Raw genomic sequence first — 17,013 nt, 5'->3', positions numbered from 1 at the left:
GTTTGCAATTTCATGTAAGATAGTATTGCTGATGTTACATTCAAAGAGTAAGGAGTCACCATATTTTTTTAGGATTTTCTGGTAGAATAATTTCCATTTACTCGTATTGGTACTATCTAGGTATCTTTTAACCCAGCTGCATTTGATTGCATTCAAGAGTGAGTCAATGTTCGTTAATTGGATACCTCCATTTTCTACAGATTGAATTAGCTGAGTTCTTTTTATTTTATCAGGCTTACCGTCCCATATGAAATTAAATATTGCTGATTTTATATCGTTAATAACATCAATTGGTGGATTTGGGAGAACTGTAAATACATATATTAACTTAGGAAGTGCAAACGTTTTCAATACTGTGTTTTTTCCAATAAGTGTAAGTTTACGATGATGCCATGATTTTAAGCAGTTTTTAAAATTCTGTAATTTAGGTAGTATGTTTTTTAGAATTGTATCCTTTTCATTATTTGTGAAAGTAATTCCTAACGTTGTGGCTTCATCGGATGTCCAATTAAATTTCATTTCTTTATTATATTGAACATTACTTTGTTTTAATTTACCTACTCGTAGCACAGTACATTTACTTTTGTTTAGTTTAAGACCCGATGTCATTCCGTAAAGGGTTAGTGACTCTATAAGGTTATGGAAAGAATCGTAATTGTCATTTAAAAAATAAGTTGCATCGTCAGCAAATAGGGATTGTTTGATTTCTTCGTCAGGTTCTAGTGATATGCCTTTTATGTGTTTATTTGATTGGATGTGATGTGATAGATACTCGATGCAAATAATAAATAGGGATGATGAGAGTGGACATCCTTGTCGAACCCCTCGTTCGATGTTAAAACTGTTTGAAAAGAAGCCATTGTTAATGATTATACTGTTAGTATCGGTATAGAATAGTTTGACCCATTGAATGAGACTTTCACCAAAGTTCATATTTTCTAAGCAAGAGAACATAAATGAATGATCAAGCGAATCGAATGCCTTTTCAAAGTCTGCAAAGAATATTAGACCAGGATTATTTGAATTGTTGAAATAGTTTATGCATTCTTGGATAAGACGAACGTTTTCACCAATGTAACGTCCTTTTATGAAACCAGATTGAGATTTTGAAATGATTGATGGTAATATTTTTTTTATTCTGTTTGCTATACTTTTAGTTGCAATTTTATAATCATTGTTAAGTAAACTTATCGGGCGCCAGTTTGATAATGATTCTAAGTTTTTTCCAGGTTTTGGAATAAGTGATATAATACCTTGTTTTTGTAGCGTAGTTAAGTTTTCGTTGTTAAATGAATAGTTAAGTGAATTAATTAGGTGTGTTTTTATATCATTCCAGAATATTTTATAAAATTCGATTGTGATGCCATCAGATCCTGGGCTTTTGTTATTTTGCATTTCTTTTAGGGCTAATCCACATTCATATTCATTAAGCAATCCGTCGCACAGTTGTTTTTTCTCCTGGTTTAAAGCGTGATGTGTATTTTTAAAAAGGGTGTTATTTTCAACATTTTTTCTTTTATAGAGGGTTTCGAAAAATAAACGTTGTTCTTCTAGTATTTGAGTTCTGTTTGTTATATCTTTGCCATTGACTACTAATTTGTGTACAGTTTTTTGTTCACTTCTACGTTTTTCAATGTTTGCGAAATATTTTGTATTTTTTTCATTGTGTTCAACATGCTGTGCACGCGCTCTTAGTATTATTCCATTGAGATGTGTATGATAGATTCCATCTAATATTTGTTTTTTTAATGTTATTTCATTTTCAATGTCGGTGGTATCATTTGTGTTTGTTTGATGCAATTGTTTTTCAAGTGTTTCAATGGTTTTGATGGTGTCAGTTTCAAGTTTGTGTGTTTCTTTTTGTTTAAATGATGTGTATCTAATTGTTGTGTTACGTATATTTCCTTTAATTACTTCCCATAAGGTGTTTGGGTTTGCATCTTTATTATTTTGAACTGTATTTAATATTTCCTGTTTTATTTGTGTTTGATATTGTGTATCTAATAAAATGCTGTTGTTAATTTTAAAGTATCCTGGGCCTCTTTCAGGTTGTATATTGTGGAGTTTAAGTTCAACTAGAGAGTGGTCAGTCATAAATCCTGGTTTTATGTTACATGTGTCAATAATGTTGCAAAGAGATTCAGATATTAAAAAATAGTCTAATCTACAAAATATTGTTGGTTTTGTGTTTGAGTGCCAGGTGAATTTGCTCTCGTTTGGGTATACTGTACGCCAGATATCTATCATATTGTAGGTTACAATTATGTTATTTAAAATGTTTCTACTTTTAGTATGAGTATAAAGGTTTCCATTCTTTTTATCCAATAATGGGTTCAGGACAGTATTGAAATCACCACCGATTATAATATTTTTATCTTGGTTATTAATTATAAAGGATTGTAATGTTTCGTAAAATGTGGAATCGTCTATGTTAGGGCCGTAGACGTTGATTAGTGTTATTTGTGTTTCGTGTATTTTGATATCTATACTTGCTTGTCTACCAATTATTATTTCCTTAAAGTTATCGACTGTGACCCCTATATTATTTTTTATCAGAAAGGCAATGCCTTGTTTATTAGTATGTTCTCCACTGAGATAGATTTCTCCGTCCCATTCATCTTTTAAGGTTTGTGCGAAAGTAGGTGTCAAATGACATTCTTGTAAAAGGCATATACTATATTTTTTTTCGTCTAACCGTTTGAAGATTTTTATTCGTTTGTCTTTATTGTTTAATCCTTTAACATTTAAAGTACATAATTTAATCATTTAAGTGGGTGGAGGGTGATGTGAATGGTAATTTGTATGTGCTTGTCCAGTAAGTTTCTATTTTAAAATATGTCCAGTTGCTCTCTATAATAAGACATAAGATGTTCATACAAACAAATAAAAATAGGAAACAAAAATAAGGGATACAAAAGAATGAATATTCCATATACATGAATAAGAAAAAAGAAATAATCACAAAAGAGAGAAAAAATAAAATAAACGACTTGTTAGCAATAAAGACAAAAAAGCGCACTTCCGTACACTGGAAATACGCAAGTTAATTAAGATTGTGATCTGTGAGACAAAAACGTATATGAATAACACCGAAGATTGGTGTTTTAATTTAATACTAACAAAACAATAAAAACTATTACATTGTGTATGAGGGTTCTTTCGGTGCGTATGTTTTCGTGTTTGTGCTTGCGGGTGTGTGTAAAGCATATACCCATCAAAAATACACCTTCAAGTTTCATAGGGAAAAAACTACAATTCTTGAAATATACGGAAGATGTAATAACAGGCAAAGCCATCGATAGCATTTTAAGCATTATTGAGCATTTAAACCTAAAAACGAAAGCGAAATTAGTTTAAGCGCTCTATGCTTTTATATGGAAAAAAAACCTCTCCAAATAAAGAAGGGAAATATAGAGCAAAAAGTTAGTTTCCAAGCATAATGGTATGTAGTTACACTATTTTTTAATGAAGTTGAAAATATCCCATTTAGAAAGAGTATTTGTTAAAAAAAATGTGTTTGATGCAATGTTAGTAGAGTTGAATATCTATAAATGTGTATGCGTGTGTATGCTTGTGTGTATGCGCATGTGTATTCGTGCGTATGCTTGTATGTATGCGTGTGTGTGTGTGTGTGTGCGTGTGCTTGTGTGTGTGATTGCGCGCTCATGTATGCGTGCGTATGAATGTGTGCGCGCGTGTGTGTGCGTGCGTGCGTGCGTGTATGCGTACGTGAGTGCTTGTTTGTGTTCGGTTTGTGTGTGTGCAAGCCATATATAATTGAAAAAAAGCAAAACAACAAACAGTTACAAAATATACACATTTAAACAGCAAAAAGGGAACAAAAAGGGACGCGCAAAAGGAAGCGTTTTAAAAACTCATGCATATTATTTCATATCTCTTTAAAGAAATCATATACCTATCAAAAGTACGTGTTGTCAATATCCTATTTAGAGAGAATATTTATTAAAAAGAAATGTGTTAAATACAATGTTAGCAGAGTTGAATATTTATAAATGAGTATGCGTGTGTATGCGTGTGTGTGTGCGTATGTGTGTGTGTGTGTGCGTGTGTGTGTGTGTGTGTGTGTGTGTGTGTGTGTGTGTGTGTGTGTGTGTGTGTGTGTGTGTGTGTGTGTGTGTGTGTGTGTGTGTGTGTGTGTGTGTGTGTGTGTGTGTGTGTGTGTGTGTGTGTGTGTGTGTGTGTGTGTGTGTGTGTGTGTGTGTGTGTGTGGTGTGTGTGTGTGTTGCGTGCGTGCGTGCGTGCGTGCGTGCGTGCGTGCGTGCGTGCGTGCGTGCGTGCGTGTGTGTGTGTGCGAACGTGTGTGCGTACGTGTGTGCGTACGTGTTTGCTGGTTTGTGTTCGGTTTTATGTGTTCAAGTCATACATAATTGAAAAAGCAAAACAACAAACAGTTACAAAATACATACATTTAAACAGCAAAAACGGAACAAAAGGTGTGCGTGTATGCGTACGTGTGTGCGTACGTGTTTGCTGGTTTGTGTTCGGTTTTATGTGTTCAATGCCATACATAATTGAAAAAGCAAAACAACAAACAGTTACAAAATATACACATTTAAACAGCAAAAACGGAACAAAAGGGACACGCATAAGGAAATGTTTTAAGTACTCATGCATATTATTTCATATCTAATTAAAAAAGCATATACCCATCAAAAGTACATGTTATAAATATCCTATTTAGAAAGGATATTTGTTAAAAAAGAATGTGTTAAATACAATGTTAGTTGAATATTTATAAATGTGTATGCGTGTGTATGCGTGTGTGTATGCGTGTGAGTATGTGCGTGTGTGCTTGTTTGTATACGATTTGTGTGTGTGTACAAGCCCTACATACTTATAAAAAGCAAAACAACAAACAGTTTAAAAATATACACATTTTAACAACAAACATAGAACAAATGTTTACACGCAGAAGGAAACGTTTTAAGTACGCATGCTTATTATTTTATATCTCTTTAAAAAGCATATACCAATCAAAAATACCCATTCAATTTTCATAAGGAAAAATTTCTTGCAATATAAGGTCTAGACACAATGTTATTATAGTTGAATATTTATAAATGTGATGGATCGTTTTCCCTCATTTAATGGTGTATTATACAAGACTTAAGATTTAATTAGTAAAAATATTAGCACCTTATTATTATTTTATATCTCTTTAAAAAGCATATACCAATCAAAAATACCCATTCAATTTTCATAAGAGAAATTTCTTGCAATATAAGGTCTAGACACAATGTTATTATAGTTGAATATTTATAAATGTGATGGATCGTTTTCCCTCATTTAATGGTGTATAATAAAAGACTTAAGATTTAATTAGTAAAAATATTAGCACCTTATTAAACAGATTTGAAGTAAAAGGAATGCATCAAAATTAGTGAGTTTTAAGCGCGTATATAACATCTATAGCAGTAGCCCCATGTAAAATTGTATATTTTGGATCTTGGTGGTTTATGAGAGTTCACATATAAAAAGTTGATCTATTCGGTCAAGCTACATATTTTCTATATAGTGTATAAAAAGAACATTTGCCAAAGATAACTTTTCGGGCCACTATAATGTTTTTAAAGCCATGTTCGTCTGTTTCGTGTGAAGACGCAAACAGAGAAGTAAGAGCACATACAAGGTAAAACGTTCACATATAAAAAGTTAATCTATTCGGTCAAGCTACATATTTTCTATATAGTGTATAAAAAGAACATTTGCCAAAGATAACTTTTCGGGCCACTATAATGTTTTTAAAGCCATGTTCGTCTGTTTCGTGTGAAGACGTCAACAGAAAAGTAAGAGCACATACAAAGTAAAACGTATGATGAAGACAGCAGTATCACTACACAGATAGGTAGTTTATTTTGTGTTACTGTTACCGGCCGACACCTTTCGCGCGTATGTCTGACTTGCAGTGGTATTTTTCTGAGGCCACGGTTTATCGAGCCATTCTTGATATTTCACAAACGACACAGTCTCTCGTCGATCGCTGCCCCGGTATTGCACGAAGAGTTTGCCCTCAAAAGACCATGCCCTTTCAATGAGATCTGGTTCTTTGAGTCTTAGCGACGCCAGAACCTCGGCGTTGAGCTTAGTTAGGTCTTCATTAATGAATAGACGAGAACCTTTGAGCATCTTAGCCTTTTTCATTATCTCAATCTTTGTTTGTCGCCTTAGGAATTTTACAATCACCGGCCTGCTTTTATTTTTCGCAAATTTTCCCAGACGATGAGCAACATCAATGTCTGTTGTTGCAATCGGCATTCCTAGCTTTTTGGTTAGAAGCGAGGCCATTTCATCTGCAACGGCAGCCGATGGCTGGTTTTCGGAGTCGCTAGGCAATCCCGCTATACGGATTGAATTTCTGCGGCCATATTGTTCAAGATCATTGAGTTGTTCGGCGTGCTTTAGATTTGCATCAACTAGTTTCTGCTTAAGAATGTCTATTTCATTGTTTTTAGTTTTCACAAGTTTCTGCAGTGTTTCAATTTCTTTTGTTTGGTCGAATAAGTTGCCTTCAAGGATTTCTAGACGTTTTATTAGAGACCCAAGAAACTTATCTTTGACCTCTTCAAGTGTGTCTTTTATCAGGTTTTTAAGGATCGAAGTGTCACTTTTGGTGAGAACATTTGACAGTTTTGCGTTGATGTCCTCTAGATGTTTTTCTATACTGATAGAGTCAGATTTATCATCTGATTGTTTTCCTTTTAGATAATCAGCCATAGACTTCTGTTTAGGATTTTCTTGCTCTATCTTTTTTTTCTTTTTGCTCGCTGTTTTTGTTTGCTGGCTGTTTGGCGTTTCAAAAACCGGCGAGTCTACATAGCTGGTTTCGGCGGTGTTGCATTCACTTGCCGATGAAGAGTGGGGCCTTTTATTCATTTTTGTCAAGGCAGTTTAATTTGTGTCGGTTTAAGCCTATAATTGTCAGTATTAATACGCCACAGAGTTAAAGCGTCCACAAGCGTCCACTGATATCTACGATTATGCGAAATATAAAGTTGCTATCTTCAATATTGTGGGTGATGATAAGTGCTTGTTATCTCTTGTTAAATCCAGATTAAATGATGCTTTTATAGAAAATTGGATGTCTGAACTGAGTAATTCATCAAGAGCAGTAAGTTATAATCTTTTTTGTAAATTTGAATTCCAGCCTTATTTAAATGATGTTACTATTGATAAGTTTAGGTTTAGTCTGTGCCGACTAAGAGTATCCTCTCATAGATTAGAAATAGAGTCAGGCAGATGGCATAAATCAGAATCTATACCAGTCCAGGAAAGAAAATGTCAACATTGCAATGTCTTGGAGGATGAATTTCATTTTTTGTTTGAATGTTCCTTATACAATGATATTAGACAAAAATACATAAAGCAATATTACTGGAAAAGACCAAATATTCCAAAATTTATAGAGTTAATGCAATCTGATAACCATACAATTAACAGAAATTTAGCAAATTATGTTCATAAAGCATTTATTCAAAGAAATGTCTATAAATATTATTTTGAGTAAGTTACATGTCAGAAAAGTTGACTTCTCGCTGTCATTAGCGCTATTTATGTTAACATTATGTTGAAATACATGTATCCTTTTAACAATGTATGTTTATAACATTTATAGTTTGAATATGATCAATCATGTCATGAACTTGTATTTATTGATATCCACTTGCATGCATTTTGTTTGTATAAATATATTCAACATACATGTGTACTCATGGACTGTAATGTCTAATGTATCTTGAATAAACCATTATTGCAAAAGTTATTGCAAAATGTTAAAGTTGGAGCAAACAAACCAACAGACAGACCAACAGACAGGGCAAAAACAATATGTCCCCCACTATACGAGCATTTTGTATCTCTTGAAATCTATGTTACACGACCACATCTAGCGTTGAAATTTTGGCTATTGCTATATGAAACTTATATTTTTACCTTTTTTCTCGAAACATTGTACGAAATATTCGTTAATTTTGAGTGTTTATGGGCTTTAAATAGAGAACTTCAATTTCTAAAATAAACACCATTCAACCTTAGTTATATTATTGTTCATGTTTTAGCATTAACAAAACAGAAAGGAATTCAATATGGGCATTTCGGCTTAAGGGTCCTCGCATGAGTTCAATGTACAGCAATTGTTTAGAACTAAAATTGATGGCATTGGATTTGAATGCATTTGAGCAACATTTAAAATTGCACTAGATCTTTTCATGATAACCATTCTGCCATTCTTATCAAGTGTCATCAATATTTATCCACAGAACTGTAATGTGGAGGGTAGACTTTCGTCATATCCTCACATTTTTTTTCACAACGTTCAAAATGCCATTTGTTTTAAGCATATGTGCATCAAACTTACCTCCATTCGGGTCCCTACATTTGTTCTCCGCGTATGTAATATTCACATCGGGGAATGTGCCCAAGGGGCGACCAATGTCCTCCCATTTGATACAGCGTTTATTTGTGTAGGTGTGCCGGTAAGCTCCCATATACTCCATACTGTTGTAGAAACAATCTGAAATGAAAATGTTGGCATAAAGACCATACCTATGTAATATTATTTCAAGCGTTTCAGGGCTGGTATGTTGCCGGATACACACCAAGTTAACCTTGTCAATGTGAAATATCCATTGCAATATCGAAGATCTTTAGTAATTAGTTAACGGTAAAAAGCAAGCCAGAAACATTGATCGAGCGACAATTTACAAAGTGCATTCAACTAAAATAGTAAATATAATACATTTTACCGCGATCCTATACTTGAATTCCATATACAAAAAAAATGAAAATTCATGTTTGTTATCCTGAGACAAATTGTGAACGGAGCAAACTGTGTTGAAAGTAGTTCCAAAAATTCTGTACACGTCCAGTGACATGAACGTGATTAAACACGCATCCAGGCAATTTTATTTACACATATATATTTGAGTTCATCGCAGTAAAACCAAATAAGTTGTATCATTTTTATATTTACGTAAACAATAAACGCTTGATTACGTATTGTATTCATTTTTCATTTATAAGCATAATTTCTTTATTGTGGATTACCGACCTTTGACGTCTATTCTATGCATAAAATGTTTTTATCCCACTTTTACAGCGAAATCGGTTGATTAAAGCCCCGTTTATTAAATTTCATCTATAATCAACGGCAAGGCTATAATCAAGGCACGAAATGACGTCATCAACTGCCGAACCGGGACTACTTTTTTCCACGCACCTCGTCACCTGTGTTTGCCAAGTGCATCAATAATAAAAACAATCTCAAATGTTTGTCAATCTTAATGACCTTAAAACAAAGGAAAGTAGCAAAAAAAAGTTTGTTTTTTTGTCATTTATTTTTATTAAAACCTCAAGTATTAGGTAAATTTAACACTATGCAAAATAGGTTCTGTTGTTGTTGCTCCCCTTTGAAGAAGTCAGTGCGAGTTGCTCCCCTTTGACCGTAGAAAACAATCGTCTGGACCAAGAAATCCTGTGTTAATTTACAAGCTGTACTCGGATATGCATCCATCTGATTTTTCTTCAAAGCATCTTTTCTACCTGGCAATACGCACAAATGACACTGCATCCCGGTGATTCTTGCGTCAACAATTGGGTGTCAACAAGTTAGGTCAGATGCTGAAGGCCATGGCAAAAGACTCCGGCTTTCTCAAGCACAAGAGAATAACGAACCACTCAGTTCGCAAATTCCTGGTCCAAAAATTTCGAAATACAAATATCCACCCACTGAAACCATGGCAATAACAGGGCACAAAAATGTCCAGTCCTTAACCAATTATTCCAACATATCTGTTGAACAGCTGCAAAAGTGTTCATTCTTCTTGCTCAGTCCAGTAAATGTAACAATCCAACAGTTCCTCTTGTACACCTTCACGCACCGAAACTATGGCCGAAATGCAGCCTAGACAACCACTGTCTACCGTCGAACAAGTTGATCTTGATGTTCGCCCCACCCAGTCACTTCACGGTTCACCAGCGTTCGAACAACTTTGCCTCACAATTCTTTGGTGCCACTTTCAACATTCAAAATGTTAATTATATAATTAGCTTAAATCCAAGTTATCTTTGTTATTTCGTCACGAAATAACCACATATTATAACAAAGAAGCAAATAATGTGCACCTCGTGATCGACTCGATAGTTTGATATCGAAAGTGAATTGTGTGTGGTGTTAGGCTACGTTGTAAACAGATGTAGTTCCTTGTATATAACAACTTAATGTCATATTGATATCATAAAACTTAAAGATTTGCAATTCAATATGATTAAAATTGTAATTAATAACGCTCGACACTTTGTTACAGAACGATATTCTGATTTAAAAAAAATGATTATTTGATCAGCGGTTATTTTTGGAACGCGGAGTAATACACTGACCTTGGTTACACTACAGTCATTATCAAAGTACGACAAACACTCGTGAAAACTTATTTTGTTTAAATAAAAAAAGTTTACTGAATAAAAAGTGGGATAAATAGAATAATAGGTCAGTGTTGATTATAGATCAGGTTTATCATGCTCGGCACGAAAACGAAAAAGCACTCGCCAAGGCTCGTGCTTTTTGTTTTCTAAGCCTCGCATGATAAACCTGATCTATAATCAACACTAACCTATTATTCTCTATATATAAATCAAGCCGACGTCATTTCGACTTGTGGTGTTTTGACGTTATGGGAACGCTATTTCCCACGTAATTTAAGCAAACGCATCCGAGCTCCTCACTGTTGGTTAATACCGCAATCGCCAACGCTAAGCCGCACATAATTTCTTAAATAATCGACTTCAAAAGACTCACTCAGTTTCATTTATACGTCGTTATATATTTTATATTTTTAAATTGTTTTCATAAATGCACGGTAGAGTATTTTAAAATTGTTAAGAAATGACTATTCGGATTTCTCAAAGGAATTTAGTAAATCGTTTAAGTGCAACTGCATTTAAGAGCGCTTTCAGAGCTTCATCAATTAGCAAATCATCACAGAAAGACTTTGAAACAACACAAACACACACATATATCGTTTAACTACCTGATGGTCCCACGGCGTGCTGAGATGGATTGGCTGTAAATTGCAAGAGAAAAGTGACTAAGTAGTAGTCTATGTTGATCATATTTCGCCGGTCTTTTAATGAACAGTAATTTATAAAATTGGTTGTGAGAAATCTACACAATACGTTGCAAAACCTCGATTTATCGTATGCAGCGAAGCTCTGTTTTGGATTATTTAATAAAAATGATTCGGTTTGTTGTTAGTACAAAATGTATATAGGTGTTTGGTATATTCGTGCAGGAAATAAGTTTTTATGTTAACTTAAAGTGCTTCGCAATACTACTATTAGATTAAGCTGAAATGTTTGAGTATCTGCGTATGTTAAAAAAGGAGTTAATACAAAATATTGTTTCTAATAAATGTGTGTTTTGAAGATGTACAAAACAATCATACCATTTCCGCCTTGGTCAGGATTGACTGAAAAGACACAACGTCACAATAAATAGGCCGCGTCATGTGTGCATATTTCGCATGCCATATCTAAATGCGGAAATCCTGATCAGCCTTCACATTCGCACAGGCTGGTCAGGAGTTATCATGTCAGCTAATCAAAACACTAAGCCTTGCGTTATTTTATAGAGTATACGAAAGCTCATAAAGATGGCCTGGAGCTACGCTAGCCTAATATGGCAAGTGAACCATTTTCCATGACCCGGCTTAAATATGATCTGGGAAACGACTTCTAGTGGTATTCAATATGGTTTAATCGATGCTTGCACAAGGTATGGGGCTAGTAATATATCACTGCTAGAAACCAAACATAGTATTTTATTATCATGTCTAATAGGTCATTCAGCATTATGTTCTCTATCGGACGCATAACTCATGCCCTTAATGTGTTATGATTACATATCTGAGCTCTATAATTTTTTATTGCACGAACAATAATTTATTTGAACTAGTATTAACAAGAATAGAGCACTCCGGGGTAAGTGGGCTTTATTCATGTGCGTAAAGTATCGACCCGTATAAGCCTGTGCATAGGTTTACAAAGGAGGACTCTTTCCGCTTTTATGGATTTTTTCAATTAAAGAAGTCTCTGATAACAAATATCCCGTATTGGTGGAAAGTGTCGTCCTGATTAGCCTGTGCGGACTGCATGGGCTAATCTGGGATGAGACAGAGGGCTGGTTGGTCCAATATGAGAGCCGGACAAGCCTTATATATATATACTTTTATACAAGGAATCTCCGTCAAACTTTCTTAAGGCTAATATTGTAAATCAAGGCTTCAGTAACAATAAATAATGATTACTGATGTTTTGTAAATAAGACACTTTGTTTTGGTGGGCTCGAAGCTAACACAAAATATTAAAATTTAAATAAGGAAATACACCAGATAGAAACTTGCAATTAAGCATCCGATCAATTAAATCAGCGAAAGGTTCGACCATTATTTTGTTGAGAGTGTTTACAACATAAATTATTAGTTGCACAATATAAGTAAATAGTGATATAGTGTATTGGGTTACTTCATTTATCAACAATTGTTCTGATGATCAAATACATATATGCCTTAAAGTTATTACAAATCAAAAGACTTTACACGCCAAGTTTGTGATACTGTCGTATATCATGTACACAGTTTTTGAGAGAACATTTGTTAGGCAATATATTATTTACAGAGAGGTGAAACTATACGTGTATTCTATATTTGCCAATTAAAAGTAGCTAATTTTGTTCCAAATAACTCATACTAGCAGTAACACCTGTTGTTGTAAGACCTGGCGTTTTGGTTGCCGTGGTGGTGGTGGCGTTCGTTTTAGTTGTTTGAGTGGTAGTCGTTGTGGGGAGTGTAATTGTTGTGGTTGTTCTGGTAGTTGTTGTAGTTGCTGTGAAATAAGATAATTCAAGAATTAATGGCTTAACATGTTGGATATCATGAACATAAAATCAAAAGAACTGAATGCATGTGGGTTTTTTTTTTCAAATTAAATTTTAAAATACTCCGGGCGCATTTAAATATAATTCATTGGACTTGTGATAATAACGTTTGTCTTTCATGTTTGGCACCACGTCATATAGATTATTTATTTTTCCAGATTCGTGTAAACTTTACATGAGTTTGCTTTACATGCCTACTATCCTTAACAGTGTTACTTCTTGTACATCGCGGGCTAATTTCCTGACCTTTCACTTCTCGTTCATTTGTTCTTGTGTGTATATTTCGAAGTTTACAGGGTCTTCCGCGCCTGAGGCTGTAACTATCTCAATCATAAACAAATAGCTGCAAATTGCAGCTAGAATTCAAAATTCGACAAAACTTCGGTCCTCACATTATGCAGCCCGGAGCGCGGAAAGACCTCATTAACTTCGAAATAGACACGCACACACAGTTTTATTTATACACGTACTAACCCTCTCTCACTACAAGACAAGTTGAAAGTTTAAATTATCATCCCAATCCACTTGAATGTCGTTAAGAGCTTCCTAAACAAAACGTTAAACGTGTTTGTATTTTGCATAGTTACGTTATCGAAGTTCAATAGCAAATTAGCAAATTTGTATGTGATCGTTCCTGTTTTGTTGAACTGCGTATGTATGTGAACGTTCACGATTCTATGTAAGGTGTAACTATGTTCTTTTATGCTCACTCAATGCTTTTATCCTTTAATTATGGTGAATGTTTTTCATATAATTATAAATTTGGACTTTTTATGGTGATCAAACAGTTGTTATATCGCAACGCTTATTCAAACGATAGAATAGCTGAGTAAATGTTCTTGTATATAATATAATGCGTCATTTTTTAAACGTGTCAAACCGATTTTATTTTTTTTTAAGGTTGAAATATTTGGATATTAGTTGTAGGAGTTAGTTGTTGTCGGGAGAGAATTTGTCGGAGTTGAAAAAGTTGTTGAAGGAGTAGCAGTGTTAGTTGTTTGTGCAGGAAAAGTAAACAAAGTTGCCGAAGCTGAAAGAAAATACCTGTATTTATTTATTTGAATGATCAGTTATGTAAGTGAATTATTTAATCCGCTAAAAGGTAACTGCAAAATATCGTCAAGAATTTGATCAAGCCATATAAGAACGTTGCCGAGCACCCTCCTCTACGTGATCATCTTCTAAAACGAATGAAAAAAGCTTTTGTAGGAAAATTACAGTGCAAGTATTTTAAAAAATCCTATAAGCGGTTTCTGATAGCATGATGTTCGATGTTTACCAAAGCAATCAAAATGTAATGTCAAATATAATGGTGTAAACAAATTTGACGTTTGCTGGACATATTTGTATTATTGTTCACACAAACTTACTCAATTATTGTTTTATCTTAAGAAAGGATGTGAACCGATCAGCTCAGATATTTTTACAAATCAATGGAGAATAGACTTTTGTTTAATTTAAACTAGAATTATTTTGCAATCGTTTATACCGATATAACGGTGTTGTGATTTCGTTGAATATTAATTGATTTATACATTTTATACAAACACTTACGTGTTAATTTGTTGTTTTTCTTATTTAAAAGTTAAAAGAAAACAATGTTATATAATAAGAATTTCACATCGGCTTTATTTATCATAGCCATCATGCGAGCCAAAATGCTGTGAATGCGCATTTTGATACATATACCCCTTGCAAGAATTAACATTAAGTGGTGGTGGTCGAGTATAACAGATAGGATGAAATATTGAAGTAATAGCCTGGTCAATATAATAAAGTTGTCATTTTTCATGTTATCAACTGTATCGATAAAAATACAAATGAAAATCGTAGTTTTCAAAGTGTATATGTATGTGTATTGAAAGTTTGTGTGACGGTTGCCTTTTGTATTATATGTTATTAGGGATAGATCAATATTCAATCGTCAAGACCTATTTTGTCACATTTTGTATTTCTGACAAAGAAGCGTAAATAAAATGACCGACTCTCATCCAATTTCTCATAAGAGGCGTTTGTAAATGTGACAAACAGAAATGAACAGAAATAAGGGAGCTCATTACAAGAATTTTTCTCAATAACTAAAAGTAGTTCTAAAATATACCAATAATGTTTACTTTTATTTGTTACACTATGTTTTACAATATTATATTTTTACGAACAAAACAGTTGCTTCCTTAAGTTAAAGTGCGTTTTTTTCTGTAAAACAGCAACACGTTATATTTGAAATCCATCTCAAGGTTGAACATTTTTTTAAAGTGTGCGTGCAATTTTACATCGCATTATTAAATTGTTTACTTCTCTTGCTGTTGCTATAGTGGTTATTATAACGATCATAGAAATACTAGTTTTATGTCAACATGTCGTGATCAAATACTTGTGTTCTCCAAGTCATTCCTGGAGGCAGCAGCAGGCCGCGGGTCGCAGTACCCAAGTGACAAACTGACGTCATCCACAGCGATATCTCCAGTGTAGCCTTTTCCAATCACCCCTTCGAATAATACCTATAATTAAACGTGCCTTTTCACAGATTTTGGCATTTTTTAACTTATTCATTAAATGCTTTATATCGATAAATGTAAACATTGGATTGTAAAAGCTCCAGTAAAAAATCAAGAATAAAATTAAAAAAAGGAAAAGAACATTGCCCGGACCAGGTTTCGAACCAGTGACCCCTGGAGTCCTGCCAGAGTCCTGAAGTAAAAACGCTTTAGCCTACTGAGCTATTCCGCCGAGTACACTCATTTGACGTATTTTATACCTCATATAAGCAATCTTCGTAGTTTCACAAAATTTAACGACAAAAACAGAACTCTCCAAATTATTCAATCGTTTCGCGTTGCAACGCTTTATAATTTTTAGGTTTTAAAATCGTCAAAAGATGCATATAATGGCTATATTAGACCATGGTAAATGTTCAGTATTACTGTTTCCTCACAAATATCATAACTAAAACGAAAATTTGCGAATCTGAAACAACTTTTTTCAATTTTGTCAATTTACCAAAGCGTGAAAAGATCCCTTTAATAGCAATGTTAAAGTACTGCTTAAAAGTACGGTTTATTTTAAAATACTTAACAATCTGTCAAGCAATTCTGATCAAACGATAAACAACATCATATATAATTACACATAATGTCTGTTTGTTTAAACGATCTACGATTATTTACGAAAATATAGTTTAGCTCAAAGAAAAATCACATAAATGAGTCGACAGAACATTCTTAAATGTATTTACTATTTAAAGTGATATTATGAGCATTTTTCACTGATGAATTGAGCAGAAAAGAATTAACAGGTAAAAAGAGTTAGTTATAATGTGGTAACTGACCAATTATCTACAACTCATCTTGCTATCTGTTGTTTATAGAAAATATATATATTATTCGATATTTTACATGACTCACCCAGTCCTCTAAGCCGAAATGATCCGTAAAACAAAGTTGTGTCTTTGTGTCGTATGAACGAATCTGCATGAAAACTACATTCAGACTAACATCGTTCATCGAATCATTTCTGTTGTCAGTTGTGAAAACGAAAGTACGGTTGATATTCAAATGCATTATTTTTCTATGTCCGGGATATTGTTATAGTATGCTGCATTAACAAATACAAGTGTATATGAAGTGGAAACACAAAAATAAACAAGGGTTGCAATATACACCTATAAACGTAGCATATACTGTTAGATGCCCATAATATCACTTTAATATTCAACTCAGGTATCATTTTCAAGTCAACTTGCATAAACATGTGCTCGATATTCATAATAATAAACAAGTGTCTTACAGTATAAGGCTGATTCGACTCCAAAGGCACCTGTCCATGAAACCACTTGGCACCTTGTTCACCAGACAGAGACCACACCAATCGTCCTGGCAAGATGTCGGGAAATCCTTGGTAAACTCGTAATGTCCCGATTGATGTTCCAAACATGTGATACCAAAACTGGAAACAGTGGACTGCACCGACCGCATCCACTTGAGGACTTTGGATCCATGCAAAATCAAAAACAGCTCGTGGCGCGCTGGATTCTGTGAAAATGTATTTTCCTAAAAGATAAGACA

General features: G+C 33.9%; 1 protein-coding gene across 1 annotated transcript in view; it reads right to left on the bottom strand.

Annotated features, from left to right (window-relative positions):
* Positions 1-17,013, bottom strand: part of LOC127849953 (uncharacterized) — a 28,448-nt gene that overhangs the window by 8,519 nt on the left and 2,916 nt on the right. Inside the window, exons 6-11 of the mRNA XM_052382693.1 lie at positions 16,736-16,998; positions 15,324-15,450; positions 12,775-12,897; positions 11,460-11,483; positions 11,046-11,078; positions 8,375-8,530 (exon numbers count right to left, since the gene is read on the bottom strand). Of these exons, the coding sequence (XP_052238653.1) occupies positions 8,375-8,530; positions 11,046-11,078; positions 11,460-11,483; positions 12,775-12,897; positions 15,324-15,450; positions 16,736-16,998 (726 nt within the window). The remainder of the gene's footprint in view (positions 1-8,374; positions 8,531-11,045; positions 11,079-11,459; positions 11,484-12,774; positions 12,898-15,323; positions 15,451-16,735; positions 16,999-17,013) is intronic.

The sequence above is a fragment of the Dreissena polymorpha genome, chromosome 11 (genome assembly GCF_020536995.1).
Source record: "Dreissena polymorpha isolate Duluth1 chromosome 11, UMN_Dpol_1.0, whole genome shotgun sequence".
Classification (NCBI taxonomy): Eukaryota; Metazoa; Mollusca; class Bivalvia; order Myida; family Dreissenidae; genus Dreissena; species Dreissena polymorpha.
Note: the sequence above shows the minus strand (reverse complement) of the source record. Positions and strands in the feature narration are given on the sequence as shown.